The following is an 18,651-nucleotide window of genomic DNA, read 5'->3' as shown; positions in this document are numbered from 1 at the left end:
GCAGTACAGTGATACAGAAAATATTTCTCTCAGCTACTCATATCACAACTCAATGGCTGACATAGGGACCCATTCAGAAGTCATCCACCTGACAAACGTATTTTAGCAAACAACTTTAAATATACCTTCAAACACTACCAGCCACGGTAATAATTGGTTATAAATGATTATATAAATCATTGACCTTACCAGGATTAGCATTCTGAACAAAATTCCACTTTCTGGCATCACCTACAAGTTTCATGTTTCTCTCATCTTTGTGGTGTTCTGGTCACTGTTAGTTTGTTTAGAGATCTAGATCTACATTTTGGATAATTTTTTCTATAAGGTCTATACAATTAAAATTTTAGGAACAGAAGCAATCTTTTGTAAAAACCTAAAAAGTTAAAGTAATACTACTTTAAAGAAAAAAATGCATTAAATCGTCTTCTTAATTGCCCTTTTTTTCCCCTCCCCTTTAGGAAAACTCCCTATAATATAGACATCTCTGGTTTTCCTGGTGACTGAAATCAAGACTATTATTAATATGCAAATTGATTAATTTGTATTCTGAGTGTTCCTTTGAGAATAAGGAAACAATGGGTGGGAAATTGTTGAATTCTTCAGTAATTTACTAATCCTGAAATAAATTTAAGTAATTGCCTGTGTGTGGTTGCCCCCCCCCACCTTAGGGCAGTATATTTAATTGAAAAATGCTAACTTGGTGCCCCTGGTCTTCTTTATACATGACAATCAAGAGAATATTCAATAGTAAAAACAGCTCAAAGACATTTTTTGCGACACGTTCACATATATGCAATAAACAAACAACTCCACGTGAGCATTGTTAGAAATTCAAATAGAAGGACCCCTGAGGGAAATGCTGGGCAGTTGCAATATGGTGTGCACACTGTGGTGCTGTAACCTATTAGTTAAAACCTGCTGGGAACCGTGCACATTGTTCAGTCTTTCCCAAAACTGAACAATAGGACAAACAGTCTATATTGATTGGCACAGTTTCCCCCTTCACACTACCCGACACTGGAAGTCAATTCAGGATCATCATAAAATAACGCTAGATATTTTCACTCATTCAATAAAAATATTCATATTTCACCTCTCATTTGACTTTCCTTTTGCCGTATGCTCGCAGACCAGGTTTAATTAATATAATTATCCTAAGTTGTTGAAGATCATATTCCATTTCCCATTCAAAGATTACACACTTTAATTGTGCATGATTATGTCTGCTTAGACCTTACAGCCTAAAGGCACTATGGAATTAATAAGGTTCAATGAACTAGCAATTTTAAACAATATCATTAAATAAAATCAACAAGCAAATTATTCCGGTTTGCCGGGAGTTCACTCCCAGCTGTTAGTCATTATTGCTCAATGTATATTAACATGCATATCGTGTAGAAGTATATAATGTATACAGAAACTCGCTCTGCAGTTTTCCTCTGCAGAAGGCTATATTTTCTATAGATTCACCTCCACCCCTCCTCCTCCACTCCATCTGCTGGCCTCCCCCTCTCCTCTCTCACTATCTCTCTCTCTCTCTCTCTCTCTCTCTCATTCTCCTCTATCTCTCTTTCTTGGACTTAGGGGATTGAGGTGTGGGGGGAAGCGGCATTAGTATTTGTTCGAGAGCATGCGGGAGTGCAAACCTTCAATGTCAATCTTTAAATTTTGGTTCATAGAATTCAGTGAATAAACCCACACAGCTATTTCACTCTTTTTTTCGGCATCAGTGTACACAATGCAGATTCACAATTAACTGCACAAATCCTTGCTTCTTATGTACTTATCATTACACATACCTGAATGGTCTAAAGGATGTCTGTAATGATTATGTATGATTTTATGTATGATACTTGTTTTAAAAGTTCCATGCACATTATATACACGTCCTATTTTAATCTAAACTTTTTGCTTTTTTTTATTTTTTTCGAAGCATGCACAAGTCTGTCTTAATTATTAGTAGGTAACATGACCATAACATCTATTTCTGTCACTCTTCTGACCAGTCATTTTAATTATTATTTATATTTAATTATTCTGCATTGTGAACTCCGGTCAACTCAAAAGACTTCGTTTCTGTGTGTTTTCACATACTTGCATGCACGGTCAGCAGACATGATTAAAATGCTAGTTTCGAATGGGACTTCAATCCCAGCAATTCAGAGACTCCCCTAAGTAAAACTACTTCAGTTTAAATAGAGCTTTACTCTCTGAAATTCACTTTCTTTCCTCAGCCCTCGTGTCGTGTCACATCTCTACTGATAACCAAATACAATGTGCCGGGTCTAGCAGTCACTCATAACTGATGGTGCTGTGTCAAATCCAGTGACAGAGATCCTCCAAGACCAGCTCATACAAGAGGCTTTTCACCCGAGTAGTAGGTCTCTTGCCCTCTGTAACCTAGATATATTCAGTTTGATTTCTCAGTAGGAAGCACAGATCTGTTAGATAGGGTATATATGTTTTTGAGATAATAGAAAAACACAAGAAAGCCTACAACACCAGAAGCATGCAGCTGGAAATTCATGCATAGCTAAAGGGCAGGTTTTGATTTGCCCACTGAAAAACCTTTTATATTAAAGTATTTTACAGAATATACAAAAAATATATCAAGGTTGCAAATTACAGAAAAAGAAAAAGTACAGCACCACACATTTCTAATAGCAATTCTAATTACTTTGGATTGAAGGCAATATACACCAATGAACATGCATTTTTGGCTGCTACATTCCCTTTTTGTGGTTAATAGCACAGGTGTTTATTGTAATTGCTTTACAAAAATCAATTATTCATATCTGAATTAAATGTTAAAAAGACTTACACTCCTCATTCTTGTAACAACATACATATAAACCTCAGTGACACTATAGTTACTCTTAATTCATTGTAGATACTGAATGTTTTAGAAGTCAAAACTGATTTAGAAGCCAAGAGTCAATGTTGATTGACTTGTAGCTCACCGTTGAAGCTCACTGAAGAATACCAATTGTAATTTTGCCTAAACTAAACTCTGCTCTATTGCCCTTTTTTTCCATGAATTCAGTTTTTATTATAAATCATCTTCTCAATCTTACATTTGATTTAAACAATACACCATTTCTTTCACGTTTTGGAACAGCCACTGTAGCGCTAAAGTATCAGCTGAGCAAAGGTTGAAATCAACCTTGAAATAAAAGCAGTTAAAAACAGATCCTTGAAGGCTATTAACACAATCTAGTGAGATCAACTCTGCACTCCACTACTACATCACAACTGTGCTTAATACATGGAAAAAAAAAAAAAAGATGATTAATTTGATTTGGTGAACAAGCAGCACACACTCCATAGGATCCAGGCTCAGTTGGATTTAATGGAAACAATGACTTATAATGGAGACGCAGTGAGAGAACGTCTTATTAGAACAGGCGCCTTGTAAAAACGTTCTGCCACCAGTGGCCAGATCTTGCCAGGATACATAGAGCCATAAATAGACCTTACATATTAATCAAGTTTTGAGATGACGGCTCAATGCTGGTTTTTTAAACACCTATAGAAAATGCCTGTTGAAAGCTGATAAAAAAAAAAATGATGTAATCCAATGCTGAATAAATATTAATTTACAGATTAGCTTGGCTTAATGGAAACTATATGAGATGCAGAATTATAACCCGATTGGCCGATGGTGGGAATGTTTCAATATTAAGTGAACATAAAAGAACAACTCAGAATATACTGTAGTTGTACCATACAAAATTTCAACAATTCTTGAGAAACCGCTATGTGGACTTAAGCTCTGCAGCAAAAAATCTATAGGGTTTCTTCTAAAGTATCACAAAGAAAAAGAAGAAGTAGTAGTTATAGGCAAAAGAAAGCAAAAGCAGCCAGTCTGAAGATTTTCATCTGTTTCCTAAAAATGTTTTTAAGACATGAGCACTAGACTTTTTTTTAGCACCTTATAGACTTATAGCCTGCACCTTATAGCAGATATTTAAGCACCTACATTTATTTACATCCAGACTGTTTGTGACATGTAAACATGTAACAGTTACTTTAGTATTTTATTAAGACTTTCTTGGTCTTACTGAAATAAATATTTGGATTAGAATTTTCAAGTTTTTAAATGAGAATTTTTTCTTACTAATTGTACATTTACTTGGGTAACCATTATTGATACCCCAACCACCTCCACCAACAAGTTTAAACAATTATATTAAACAAAATATTTTAAAATTATATTGGTTTATCTATAACATGGGATCATTTGACTTTAATAAACCAGCCAATTTTTTTTAATAGTTCTTTTTAAATTAAATTAGGAATTTGCCAATTTTTCTTCCTTTCCTTCCCCAGCCAGAAACATTAATGCTACCGATACGGTAGAAAAGCCATGCAATATTAAATATTTTAAATAAACTGCTGAATTTATTAATAAAAAAAAAATTACATTTAAACATAATAGAAAAGAAATTTATTCTACTTATTTTATTTATCCATGAAAAAAGTTTTAAGGCACCATATAACTGACAATCTACTAAACGGTCAACTAATCATTTATCAAAATAATCAATAATTCCCTATTGGGTACCAAAGCATCTTGAGCCAAAAGTCAGTGATCAATTTTGTGATTGTGAAAAAGGATGGACATGTTGGTAATTGATCACTACTGGGTGGCAAGTTGGATTTGTCCCAAGGGCACTAGCCAGATTAATATGGTAAATACGGATGGACTTCCTTGATCCTCCTCCTAGGAATGACTATTTCTGCCTTGACCATGGATCAGTGTCCAGGAGACAAGTTCTTTGATCTTGCTTAGCCTTGTGAAATGAGAGGATTTTAATCCATTCTACATGTGTTTTATGGGGTTTGAAAAACATCTCTAACATTTATTTATTTATATATTTTTTTGCAACCTGGTCTTTCAAAAAGTACAAATAAAACTTTAACTCGTAAGAATGTTTCGTGTCTCCCGTACTGATTATGGTTTGCATAAGCAGAATATTAAGCCGAGGTTGGGTGTGTCCAATATGTGGATCTATAAAATGCACTCAAACAACCAGCATACTCTAACATTTTACTGCGGAGTTTGAAGTGGTTAGAATAAAAATAGTCACCTCCAAGTTGGAGTCTATGGCTTTCTCCCTGCCAAAAAACAACAACAAAAAAAAAAAGGAGATGCCCCTTTAGGTAATGTAAAAATAAATGAATAAAAATAAAATAAATTTGCCCCATGTGTAGGATTTGTAGCTTGGGATTCTTTTCATGAACAACGGAAAAGTGACAAATGGGTTTGGCCAGTGACTACAGTGTTTTAGATGCTGTACTGGTCTGTGGTGGTAAAGGAACACATTTTTTAGACAAAGCTCCCGTTTTACCAATCAGCATCCATATCCTCAACTATTCTCACAAGCTATGGGTCCTAACAGACAGAATAAAGTAATGGGTTGATAATTACCATTTGTTGCAAGGTTCAAAGGTTAAACCTGAATAAAACAAAAAGGAACCTGACAAGGCAGCACCCTGGTTAGATCCTGCATACATTTACAGCATTTAGCAGACACCCTTATCCAGAGTAACATACACATACATGCTAGATGCACATTAGATACACCCCACTAGATGAAGACATCAAAAGCGATGGACAGACCCCAACCCTGCCAGAGAGATTATCTCTCATGATTGGCTTGGGAATATTAAGAAATACAGGATGTTCCCAGGGAAAAGCCGGTATCTGGCGCTTTTCAGCCTGTTGCCTAAAGACATTTAGAGTTTTGGTTATGTAATCCAATAACCTAAAGGAGATTGGAGACTGTAAGGTGTTGGCAGGGGACAGAGTAGCTAGACAGCATCGGATGGTGGTCTGTAGGATGGTTTTGGAGGTGAAGAAGAGGAGGAGAAGAGTGAGGACTGAACGAAGAATAAGATGGTGGAAACTTAAGGAGGAAGAGTGTAGTCTGAGGTTCAAGGAAGAGGTCAGACAGAGGCTCGGTGGTGTTGAGGTGTTGGATGATTGGGCAACTACTGCAGAAGTGATGAGGGAGGCAGCTAGAAAAGTACTTGGTGTGACACCTGGAAATAGAAAGCAAGACAAGGAGACCTGGTGGTGGAATGAGGAAGTGCAGGAGAGCATAAGGAGAAAGAGGTTGGCAAAACAGAAGTGGGATAGACAGAGTGATGAGAAAAGTAGGCAGGAGTACAAGGAGATGCGGCAGAAGGTAAAGGGGGATGTGGTGAAAGCCAAGGAAATGGCATATGAGGAGCTGTATGAGAGGTTGGACACTAAGGAAGGAGAAAAGGATTTATACCGATTGGCCAGGCAGAGGGACTGAGCTGGGAGGGATGTACTGCAAGTTAGAGCAGTAAAGGATGGAGAGGTAAATGTGTTGACTAGTGAGGAGAGTGTGTTGAGAAGGTGGAGGGAGTATTTTGAGCAGCTGATGAATGAGGAAAATCAGAGAGAGAGAAGGTTGGACGATGTGGAGTTGGTGAAGCAGGATGTAGATAGGATTAGTAAGGAGGAAGTGAGAGCAGCGATTGAGAGGATGAAGAGTGGAAAGTCGGTTGGACCAGATGACATACTGGTAGATGATCAGTCACACCATGAAGTTATGGGAAAGAGTAGTGGAAGCCAGGCTGAGAGAAGAGGTGACCATCTGTGAGCAACAGTATGGTTTCATGCCGAGGAAGAGCACCACAGATGCCTTATTTGCTTTGAGGATGTTGATGGAGAAGTGGATTTAGAGAAAGCGTACGACAGAGTGCCAAGAGAGGAGTTGTGGTATTGTATGAGGAAGTCAGGTGTGTCAGAGAAGTATGTAAGGGGGGTGCAGGACATGTATGAGGACAGTGTGACAGCGGTGAAGTGTGCAGTAGGTACGACAGACTGGTTCAGGGTGAAGGTTGGACTGCATCAAGGATCGGCCCTGAGCCCTTTCCTGTTTGCAGTGACGAGGTCAGACAGGAGTCTCCCTGGACTATGATGTTTGCGGATGATATTGTGATTTGTTGTGAGAGTAGGGAGCAGGTTGAGAAGAGCCTGGAGAGGTGGAGATATGCGTTGGAGAGAAGGGGAATGAGACTCCGTAGGAGTAAAACAGTACATGTGTGTGAATGAGAGGGAGGGCAGTGGAGTGATGCATTTGCAGGGAGAAGAGGTGGAAAAGGTGGAGGAGTTCAGGTACCTGGGGTCAACAGTGCAAAGTACTGGAGAGTGTGTTAGAGAAGTAAAGAAAAGAGTGCAGGCAGGGTGGAGTGGGTGGAGAAGAATGACAGGAGTGATTTGTGATAGTAGGGTATCTGCAAGAATGAAAGGGAAAGTTTATAGGACTGTGGTGAGACCTGCGTTGTTGTATGGATTAGAGACAGTGGCATTGAGTAAAAGACAGGAGATGGAGCTGGAGGTAGCAGAGCTGAAGATGTTAAGGTTTTCGTTGGGCGTGACGAGGATGGACAAGATTAGAAATGAGTTTATTAGAGGGACAGCGCATGTAGGATGTTTTGGTGACAAGGTGAGGGAGGCAAGATTGAGATGGTTTGGACATGTGCAAAGGAGGGACATGAATTATATTGGTAGAAAAATGCTGAGGATGGAGCCACCAGGTAGGAGGAAAAGAGGAAGGCCAAGGAGGAAGTTCATGGATGTGGTGAGGGAAGACATGCGGTGTGAAAGAGGCAGATGTAGAGGACAGGGTGGTATGGAGACGGATGATCCGCTGTGGCGACCCCTAATGGGAGCAGCCGAAAGAAGAAGGTGGTGGTTATGTAATCCAATAAGTTTGCCCTGAATAGTGGTCTTGGTTAGAAGATAGAATTGATTGAGCAACATGTCTCAAGTTTGAACTTTAAACAATGTAGATCTAATTGGAAAAGTCCTGGAGTTCAAAAACTCTAAATTAGCTAATATTAAGAGTATCTACAGGCATGATTCTTTATCAACTTAACAGGTTTACCTTCCAACTTCATCTGTTTTTAATACAGGACAAATTACGAGTTCCTATTAGGATTATAGGGTTCGCTAATTAATTAGTCATTTTAAAATAAGATTTAAGTCACTGGGTCACCTATACATCACAATTTGAGATACATTCTGTTTGTCTGGCACAAAAATATTTAAAATGTAATAAAAAAAATTCTATAAAGACAGCAGTGTAAAGAAACAATCACAGGGAGGAAAATACTGCTCAATATGCTTAAAAATCTAGACCCTGCTGTCCAATTCCAAATATGTAAACATGTATAGCGGACAACACACCTGTGGTGTGTTAATTAATCTGAGCTCGAACACCTCAATGTACACGTTAGAGGTCGCAGTGGGCAGGACCTGATGACCAATAGAAGAGCTTTGTTATGAGCAAGCTGGTTTCCACACTCTCTATGAACATCAACCACTCTCAGCTCAGAGTCTCCCCATAGCACTGCCTGTATAATGTTTCCACTTTAACCTACCCTACCCTCACTCATCCCCACTTCTCTTCATCCTGTTCTCTGTCTATACCTTGAACCATAGTGAGCCCCGAAAGCGAAGAGGTGGAAACAGTTTGATCAAAATCGATTAATCTCACCAGACCTTGGCCCTTATGCTCACATTGTGTCTGAGTGAGCATGTGCGCATATCTAACCAAAAACAAAGCTTCATGCTTCGCCATACCAATCTATTGTCTTTCATTTCAGAGTCCATTACTTCTTTCTTCCCCCATAGGGGGTTAGAGAGTTTCTATTAAGATTGAGATGAGACTACGTTAGGGCTGACAGAGTGAAATCTAGACAGAGAGAGAGAAAAGAAACTACAAAGAAAGAAAGAGTTATCAAATAAATGAGCAAAGAAATAAGTGCTCTTACCGTCATCCTCTTTGTGTGTGTTTTGAGGGCTGAGCATTCTCGCAATATTTTTGGCTGGGTTCAGGTCCGAGAGTGTGCTATGGTGCTCAGTTGAAATCCATGTGGGGTCACTCATATCAAACTCCTCACTGCTCACTGAACTCTCATCCTAGAGAAAAACAGGAAAAAAAAATTGGGAATTAAAAGGGTGCAAGTACGTGTTTTTTGTGCTCACAGAAACAGCCATGTCCTGCACATTGTATACTTACTTGAGATTTTACAGTTGGTCCGATTTTCTAAATAAATCAAATTAGTAATTTAAAGAACACCCTGGCCATTATAAACCACAACCATATGAAAGTGAAAGCCCCCTGCTTTCGGAGTTGGAAAGCACCTGCATTTTGAGTCCTATAGGATCCCAATTCCAATAAACAGTTCTACATCAAGAGTCATAGGTGACCATTTAGAAAACAATTCTAACACATACAAATCCATACAGCCAACAAGGTTATATGGTTTGGCTACAGCAGCATACTGCATGGGACTTTTTTATGAGGGCATCACATATGAAAGAAAGATCAAGGATAAAGGGTGAAACACTGCATGACCTTTTAGTAATGCACTATGCAAGAAGACTGAATGCATTTCTATTCTATATCTGTTTTGACTTTCCAGTCCTGAGATAGTGAATGTTGTCTGAATTACTTTCACAGAAAGCTTCAGTCAAGATCAGATATGTTGCTGATAAATACGAATAGGAAAAAAAATGCTGTGTGTGCGCACACTTTTTGTGTAGCACACTGAAGCACAGCACTTTCAGTAATAAGGTCTAAAAAAAACCAGCAGCTTTTTTTTAAAGAAAGAAATTTTATTATTATAATTTTATTTTTTTTTTTACTTCTCATCCTCTACATGCTATCCTTTTCTGGTTGAGCCAATTTTCCTTCTCTCTGTTCTTTTAATTTACTTTCTCCTAGATAAGATACATTATACTAGAGCCTAGGCATCTCAAATAATAAAGGATTAACGCAATATGCTCCTAAACAAATGCTTTATATCCACATTCTATCTAAAGAATTTTTTAATTTCTTTTGATTTAACACAAATTTTGCTAATAAATATTTTGCTAATAATTAGGTTAATTGGCAACAGGTTCGTAAGTCTTTTAGCAATAAAGATGGGCATCAAAAATTTTGAATAAAGCAACTTTGTAATAACAGTTAACAAAAAATGTGTAAACACTATGAATATCTAAATCATCTACAGTACATACTTTCTTTGAAGGATTTCGAGAATCTGGAAATCTCTGTGTGCAATGGACAAAACCTAAAATCAATGTTGGATGCTGTGATCTTTAGGCCCTGAGGCAGCAAGGCCTTAAAATCAGGTATGATTTTATAATAAAAATCACTGCAACGCCTCCAGAAATCACTGTCTGAATAGACAATTTCTCATGTTTTCCACAAATGCAGGTTAAAGCTCCATCGTTCAAAGAAGCAGCCATAGGTGAACATGAATCCAGAATTAATGAGTTCTTCTCTGAGCCAAATAATATTTAAAATGGAATAAAGTAAAGTGGAAACCTGTTCTGTGCTAGGATAAATCAAAATGTTAAATTCATTTTTGGAAACCATGGATGCCATGTCCTCCAGATTAAAGAGGAAAGGGATCACCAAAGCGCGTTATCAGCACTCAGTTCAAAAGCCTGCATCTCTGATGGTATGGGGTGCATTATTGATTTCATATTGCAAAGGCACCATCAATGCTTAAAGCATATTTCAGCAAGACACTCAATCGCATATAGCATATACAGTATTTATAGCACGGCCTCATAGCAGAACTGTCCAGGTGCTGAACTGGCCTGCCAACAGCCCATACCTTTCACCCTTTGAAAACATATAATAAGGAAAGAAAAACATAAGACGACCCATTGCTAACGAAGAAGCCTAAATCCTGTTGATGCTAACAAATGTATCGTTAAAAGTTTAAGTATTAACTGTAGAGTTTTGTCTATAAAAAAAAATGGAAGAACCTCTGAATTGTAAGAAACGATGGTCAAAACTTTTGACTTTTGCATCAATCCATTTTTTCCCCAGCAACAGCATGCCCATGAGAAAAAAAATAAAAGTTCGAACTCTATAGGTAGACAATTTAAAGAACTTTATACAGTAAAAGTACATGTGAAGAAAGATAATTTTTTAGAAGTATATGCTCAGTCTGAATAGCCCACAGAGAACAAGGACATCCGTACACTCATTCAATAGAAACATTCTGTAATCGAAAAGAATGAAGAAGACCTTCGATAGCTTTGGCTTCTGCAATATTTCTAAATAAAGCCGTTTCCATGGACTGACACTGCAATAAGGTAGCCAGATGTGTGAACCAGATGATTTCATTTGAACTGACATACATGTGTGTAGTGTGAGGCTAGGGCAGTGTGCAAAATGCTCATCTGCTAATGGCAGTCATTAAAAGAGGGGACCTTAACAACTCTGTGACCTCTCCATTTAATCAGACTGGCATCCCCTTAGATCTGCCAGTCAACATACATCCCCTGCCACAATCCTGATTCAGTAACGTTTTAGTTGCAGCTTGTCTGCATTAAGGATGCCTGACGAGTTTGTGGAGATTTTCATCAAACCTGCTCTGGACTTGCTGGTCTACCATCTCAACTATGACTAAATATGGACTTATCAGACACAAACAAGAATGTTCAGCCTGAGGATGTATGTTCATTTGCAATGTCAAAAATCATTTTCAGTGCCATAGCAGCAATAGGAAAAATGGTGCCAGATTTCCTTAACACATCAGCCAGACTCATTTAAAACATCCATAATGGTACCTCCAATACACTGAAGAGAAGGTACTTTATTACTTTTCATCCATACCGCTTCCCTGATAAAGTACAAAATTGGAATTTCTCAACACCACATTCTCCCATATCCTTCATGACCTCTGAACTGCCAATATAATGGAAATGTAATCTCCTTTGACTGCTTTCAATTACAAAACTGCGTTTAACTACTTCATCCCTGATCTTCATGGCACAGATGATCCAATTTAGAGCTATAGTGGTTATTCCAGCAGCAACATCACTCTAATTTTCCATCTCATCTCATCCCTGTTGCTCAATTCTGCCAACCTTTTATTAGTTTTATTGTTTATTAATGACCATGCTAATGCAAGCCACTCATCTCTATGCAGATGACGCTCCTCCTGCCCCAGATGAACTCAGTGTGAAAACAGGGACAAGGGGTTTGGCCTGCATTCACTCTCTGCGGTCGTAAAACAGTCTCTCGCTCTCTCCCTTCATCAACAAGATTTACGGAGAAGATGCTTTATTGAGGCAGTATTATACCCACTGGCCTCTTTTGTGCAATGTGCTCTTTGATTGGAGGGAACGTGTAGCCTTCAGTTTTGTACAGTTTTTCTTTGTGCATGTTCCGAGCATGAATATGCGGAAGACAAATGCAGCATGGACGACCTTGGGAGTGGTTCATCACCCAGCCAAAACAAACATTTAGCTCTCAATAAACTCCTCTGTTCTTTAGGTCTCATCATTTAACAAATTAGCATTACTTATATAATGACCATGCGGTCATTACAGTGTGATGAGGGAGTGGAAATAAGAATATGTTCAAATATTTAAACCAGTTTGACCCTAGAGTTAAACATTATCGTTCTGTTAACTCTAATGGTAAAATATATATATATATATATATATATATATATATATATATATATATATATATATATATATATATATATATATATAAAAACCTCAAAAGCAACCGCTTCCGTATATTCAATCAGAAATACAAAGAAGAGAAAAAGCACAGGGGGGGAGTCACTTTTAACAAATGTGATTGACATTTCACAGACCTATATAGTGGAACACAAAGGCTAGAATATTCATATACATAAGTTCCTGAGGCAATTTAATACAACCATCGGAACAGCCTTCATTGTCAGAAACAAAAAACAATAAATTATGTAGTCGGGAAAAGTTTTTTTTGCTTTTTTTGGTCCAATAATGGCCAAAAGTGAGACGTGGCGACAGGCAGCCCTGTCTGGTGTCACTGAGAAAGCTTTCAGGGCAGAAGCCGGATCTGTGGCACAGCCATTTTGATGTTAATCTGGTTAGTGAGCTAACTCTTCCTGTCTTCTCCTCCTCTCATATCTCAAACTTGGCTGCTCTTCCCTCTCCCTCACTCTCCCTTTCTCTCTCCCTCGATCAGATTTACTTAGCCCTAAAGTATAAAAGAAACCTACTGGGCAAGTACAATTAAACCTGATAAGTGGTGTATACAGGGTGCATTATAAACTCACAATGCAAAATCAATAATGGTTTTTCAATAAATACATTCATCATTGTGTGGTTTGATGCTAGACAAGTAGGTTTTTGGCACTTATGAAATTCTCTAGTTTAAGGACTTCATGCACAAAAAAAAAACAACAACAAAAAAAACAAGCAGACAATCAAATGACTTAATTTTATATATATATATATATATATATATATATATATATATATATATATATATATATATATATATATATAAATAAATACACAATATACTGTAACTATAAACATGCGATTTCACCCTCATTCCACCCCTCATACACTCTTTCACATCTTTTTTTTATGTATCTCCCTTATCATTTTTTTTCCTCTTCAGTCTATACTCCTCCATAATCTCTGTCTCCTTTTCACATATAGTCTAGAGACGGCTGGGACTTAGACACTTCTCTAAAAATAGGGGTAACCAGAGTCTGCTAATTGGCTACCATGGAAACAGTCCAAGAACAAAGCTTGAAACAAACTGTGAACAAGAAGAAAATCTGACAGAAATGTTTCAAGGTTGGATTGCACTGCAAGTCCAATAAATGTTTTTTTTTTTTTTTTTTTTTTAAATGCACTTATTGAGTTTGATTCAATCTGAAATATAAAAATACCAAATTGTACTGAACACACTTCGAGCATATAAACTATGTAAATCAACATACGGTAGTGCTGTAGTAAGACTTGTCTGTGATTTCTTCCAGAAAAAATGGCTTATATAATTCTGCTCTTCTTTTTTTTTTTTTTTTTTTTTTTTTTTTTAAAACATAAATGCTGATGGGTTTTTGACAAACCCCATGATGTTCTTTTTCTTGTTTTGCTCTCCCCCCTCTCTCCATACCTGAGAATCAATGGCTAGCAGGCAAAGCAGCAGCAGCCTAACTGTATCATTACAGACAGGAAGGTGAAGGTATTGATATGGGAGGCATTACTCGATCAGGATTCAGTGTGAATACAAACACGCATGCGGTCAGGCCCAGGGAGGATTAACATGGTGCAGACTACGTGCTTCCACTGAAGAGTATTGATCATATAGGAAAACCAGCTGAGAAAAGGGGAAAATACCAGCAGTGTCTAATGCGTCCCCTAACTGGGGCTTGCAACTTGTGAAATTTGCCTATTTGCGAATACACAAAACCTGTAGATTAATAACACTATGGTGCTTGGAATACTCCAACATTGTCAATTACAGGCCTCCAAAAAAGCATTTTATTACATAAAGACAGGTTATAATCAAAGACCGTGACCTTCATTGATTATAGCAAAAGAGGTGCTGCAGCTATTTCTGCCTGTTGTCCTATCCATGCTGCTTCTCTGCTGTCAGTTGCCTCACACAGAGCACACCCGTGCAGTCCTGAAACCAAATCTCTGCACTCAATTACCGCCACCGCATGTTATTCTATATACAGCCGCTTGTCCTGCAGAACTGAACAAAAGGAAAAGTGAGAAGGAAGAAACAGAACAGAGGGCGTCCCAAACTCCTGCTGCTCCGCTTTCAGATGCTTCACTCATTCTCTGGATTACAATAGAACGAGCCGATGATCAGTATTGGGCATCATCAAAGGCCTCCTGCATAGAACATGCCCATGCAGTGTAGTTTAGAAGAATAGCGGGACAACGAAGCAACAGTACATTCAACATTTCGCTTTCACTCTATGTGCTTTATGGTGAAAATTTGGGAACAAGGTTTATAATTTAAGGAACAAGGTTTATAATTTAAGGTGCCAGGACTTATTTCTTCAACCAGACCCTTAATTAATAAACTTTGCACAAGCAACTACTTGATGCAGTAATTTAAGGTTTACAATGCATTAAAAAAAAATAATTTTATATTTTTGCATAATCAAATCAACTGGAAGTAAATACAGCAATAAGATCAGGCATAATACTAGAATTCCAAATAAACAGTTTGAATCACCTGTATACTTTATTTGGTAAAAGGTCCAGTCACAATGAGATGTATGACACTATTAAATATGTATGTAGCTGGGCATTTCCCCCCACCTAACTGCCAGAGATGAGTGTGGTAAATAACAATAAAGGCTGATATGTGCATGATATGCATTTCCTACATTATATGATAATATAAACCTTTGGTTTGAGGATTGATTTTGACCCATCAGAAAAACCAGACCGCAAAGAAGTATTTGTGATCTATACTGGGTAGGCTGCCCCTCCAGTAGATGATCCACAACACTATTGTAATAGATACTAAAGAAGGGCATATAAGGACTGTGCGCTTGGGTTTCGGTGAACTCCTAAGTTCATTATTCATTCTGAGGGGCCAAACCCATAGGAACAAGTAGCATTGGAAATTTAGAACTTGCCAACAGGACTCCCTCACAAAGCCTACATAGTGAGGCCTGGCACTGGCCAGTGGAAGAAATTCTTGAGCACCACCTTGAGACCCCATTTCCAGCTGGTGGATCCAGCTCGCATCAGAGGCACACGCCACCCAAGACCCTCTGCTGTCAAGAGTGCAAGGCAGTAATTTATGGTGACTATCCATACTGATGGGGCAACATCAGTATGGATGCACTCTGCATGCACTCTCAAACAAACTCCTTACATTACAAAAGCAAGCTAGTCCAGTGCCCCTCTATATCAGGAGCATTTCCTGGGTTGTGGGGTCCAGTCACAGGCTGATAGCCCATTTAAGAAAGCTTAAAAAGACTGACAATGGCAGCTGTAATCAATAATTCTAGCATACTTAACAGAAACTAATATCGCATACCTGGTTGCACCTAATCACAATGATATGGCTACATATATTATTGTAATTTACATGACAATGAATAATGTGTGCATAAAGGATGGAAGCGTCCCCAACAGTCTGTTGGGAGTCCATAGGAGGCAGCCTGAAAGCCTGAAAGGAAATTGAATTTAGAAATTCGAATGCCAGTCCATGAAAGATTGTTGTTCTGGGCCAATGGGAACATGCAACTAGGCACCAACATCCTGTGGTTAGGATACATTAATTACAAATAAGATAACCTAAGTATAAATTAATGGTGGGCTTTTAGCACTCAGTTCATCATTCAAATAAGAATCAGACAGATACCTCTATACTTCTTTTGAACTAAAATATGTTGAGTAAAGCACTTTGTTTTTGTTTTTTTAAATATAGTATATACCTTTCAGCCAATCGGACAATCATGGTACAGTTTCTGCCTACTGTGTTTCAGTAATCACTCTGCTGCCAGCCAGTACTCTGGGGGACTCTTTAGTAGTAGGGGTTACAGTTTAGGGCCTGTCCCACAGAATGGATGGTTGTCCCTGCATAGGACACCCTTGAGGCTGGTAAAAACCTCTGTGGGCACTGAAAAATAGCTGGTAACCAGGATTTCATGATTCTGAAACCTAGCTGTATAACAGCATCACAAGTTATGTATCATGCATCACTTCATCAGAAGGCGTTAGCATAAATGTACATGCACATATTAAGGCATCACTGTCCACCCCCACCATTTAAAAGGAGTAAAACAGAATCATGTTTCTAGTACGTCTTTTGCAAGGGCTGCACTCGTATCTAAAATATTTCATTCTGAACAAGTCTCTTACAGTAGTTTCACTGTTTCTCTGGGCCCACTTCATTAATAATGCTTGTTGGGAAATAAAGCTTTTCGTCACTGGAAAACAGACATAGTCATAATGAAAAGATCCTCTCTGTAAAATAAAGGATGAAAACAGCTCGTCAGAGATTCCTGCAGGCTTTTCTTTTAAAGTGCGTTATAGCCAAGGATGCATTTTTTCCCCCTTATCATTGATAAGAATAGTATCTTGGCTGCAACAACTCATTTCCCAGAACCGACTGGGCTGTGCTCTCTTCTTTCTCAAAAGAATACGGAGGTATGTTAATTATTAAGCACCTGATACATGCAATCTCTCCTGCAATTTTCATTTCTGACTGCTTCTGTCCGCATGTGCTGAAAACAGGGGAGGATGATGAATCATGTAAAGTGGCTTGGAAATATTTCTTTAATCATATATAGTTCGATATTTTATTTTAAAAAAATAAGTGTGCGTGAACAATTCAGAAACGTCTTATTTCATGTAATGATTTCTATTAAAACTATATCAAGAACATGCAGAAATCTTTTACATCTTTAAAAGTGAACACGTAACATGATCTCTGCCAAAGATGTGAAATTTGATAATTAATTAAACAGCAATGAAAACCACTTGGGGAAAATTTGCAAACAGATCTTAGTATATCAACAGATAAATGTTATGGTCCAGGATACATATTCTCAGGAGAAAGGCATTTGTAAATTAGACATTCTTTGCTATTCAGCACGAAGGTTAACAGTCACTCCGGGGGGAAAAAAATAAAAAGTTGCGCCCTGCACCACATGGTGTGAACGATGAAAATGCTGAGACTAAGATCGTGTTTGGAAGTCTTTTAAATGTGAAGGAAGGAATGTGCTATGTTGCCTCAAGGTCTCTCTTTGTGAAGGTTGTGACGAGAGTTTTCCTCGCTGCGCTCCCGGCAATACTCTTCGTACACTCCGAAAACACGAGTGCAACGCTTTCATCTCAATCAACAAAGCCCCCGTGCAGTATATGAGAACACTGGCTTTTTGTTCTGTGCACCTGATTCTGTGTCAATCAGACACTCTTTTAGAACATGATTTAGTTCAGCCAGTATCTATGCATTTTGTTGCTATGCCTGCCTTAACTTATTGTAAAAGTAAGGTCTCCAGAAAGCATTTCGCTTTTACTGGTTGACATGACAAGATAACTAGTTCTATAAAAGCTAGTTTTAACAGCTCTTAGACTTAAAACATTTTGATACAGATCCTCCAGCCTCAGTCTAGATTTTTCAAAATAACAAGCCATGAAACAATAGCTTAACGATGCATGCCTGCTTCTCACACATGCTCTCTCTCTCTCCCTCTCTCTCTCTCTCACACACACACACACACACACACACACAAAGTTCTCTCTTACAATCTCCCTACAGTCTCTCACTCATAAACACACCCTTCAAACAGTCTCTCTCCCTCTTACATAATCTCTCACACAGTTTCTTCCCACAAGACTTCAGATTCCTCAATAAAATCTTGGAATGATACTCATGCGCACGCACACGCACCCCTTCATTGGCATTTTTTGTACAAATAATTGCTGCTAAATCAAATATCAAGCTCTGTGTAGTGGCCTGCACTGCATTGTTACGATCCTTGTGTTGTACTGAATGTTGTTTTTCTTGTGTATTGGTCTTTTTTTGTTTTTTTATCTAGGTTTATGTTTTATGTAGCACCTTGCTTCTACAGGAATGTTTTTCAGTTCACTGTACTATTTATGGGTGAAATGACTTGACCTACAGCCACTCACTTGTGCACAACCTTACACACGCATACACACACAAAGTCTTTCCTGCTCAAGTAAACGCGCTTTTTGTTACTTTTTTATATACACACACACACGCACATTCTTTCACACACACCCAAAGCATACTGCAATTCATACACCTATCTAGTAATGTGTTACACCTTCACTGGCCCTGAGAA

General features: G+C 38.2%; 1 protein-coding gene and 1 long non-coding RNA gene across 5 annotated transcripts in view; both read right to left on the bottom strand.

Annotated features, from left to right (window-relative positions):
- Positions 1-18,651, bottom strand: part of nol4lb (nucleolar protein 4-like b) — a 103,038-nt gene that overhangs the window by 41,094 nt on the left and 43,293 nt on the right. For all 4 annotated transcript variants that reach the window (XM_083570160.1, XM_083570161.1, XM_083570162.1 and 1 more), the window contains one exon: positions 8,818-8,965. In XM_083570160.1, coding sequence (XP_083426286.1) covers positions 8,818-8,965 — 148 coding nt within the window. The remainder of the gene's footprint in view (positions 1-8,817; positions 8,966-18,651) is intronic.
- LOC310741899 lies at positions 13,869-17,939 on the bottom strand. Its single transcript, XR_014538092.1, has 2 exons — positions 15,299-17,939; positions 13,869-15,181 (listed from the first exon to the last, which is right to left on the bottom strand). It is a non-coding gene; the product is annotated as an uncharacterized lncRNA (long non-coding RNA).

The sequence above is a fragment of the Silurus aristotelis genome (assembly GCF_946808225.1).
Source record: "Silurus aristotelis genome assembly, chromosome: 19".
NCBI lineage: Eukaryota > Metazoa > Chordata > Actinopteri > Siluriformes > Siluridae > Silurus > Silurus aristotelis.
Note: the sequence above shows the minus strand (reverse complement) of the source record. Positions and strands in the feature narration are given on the sequence as shown.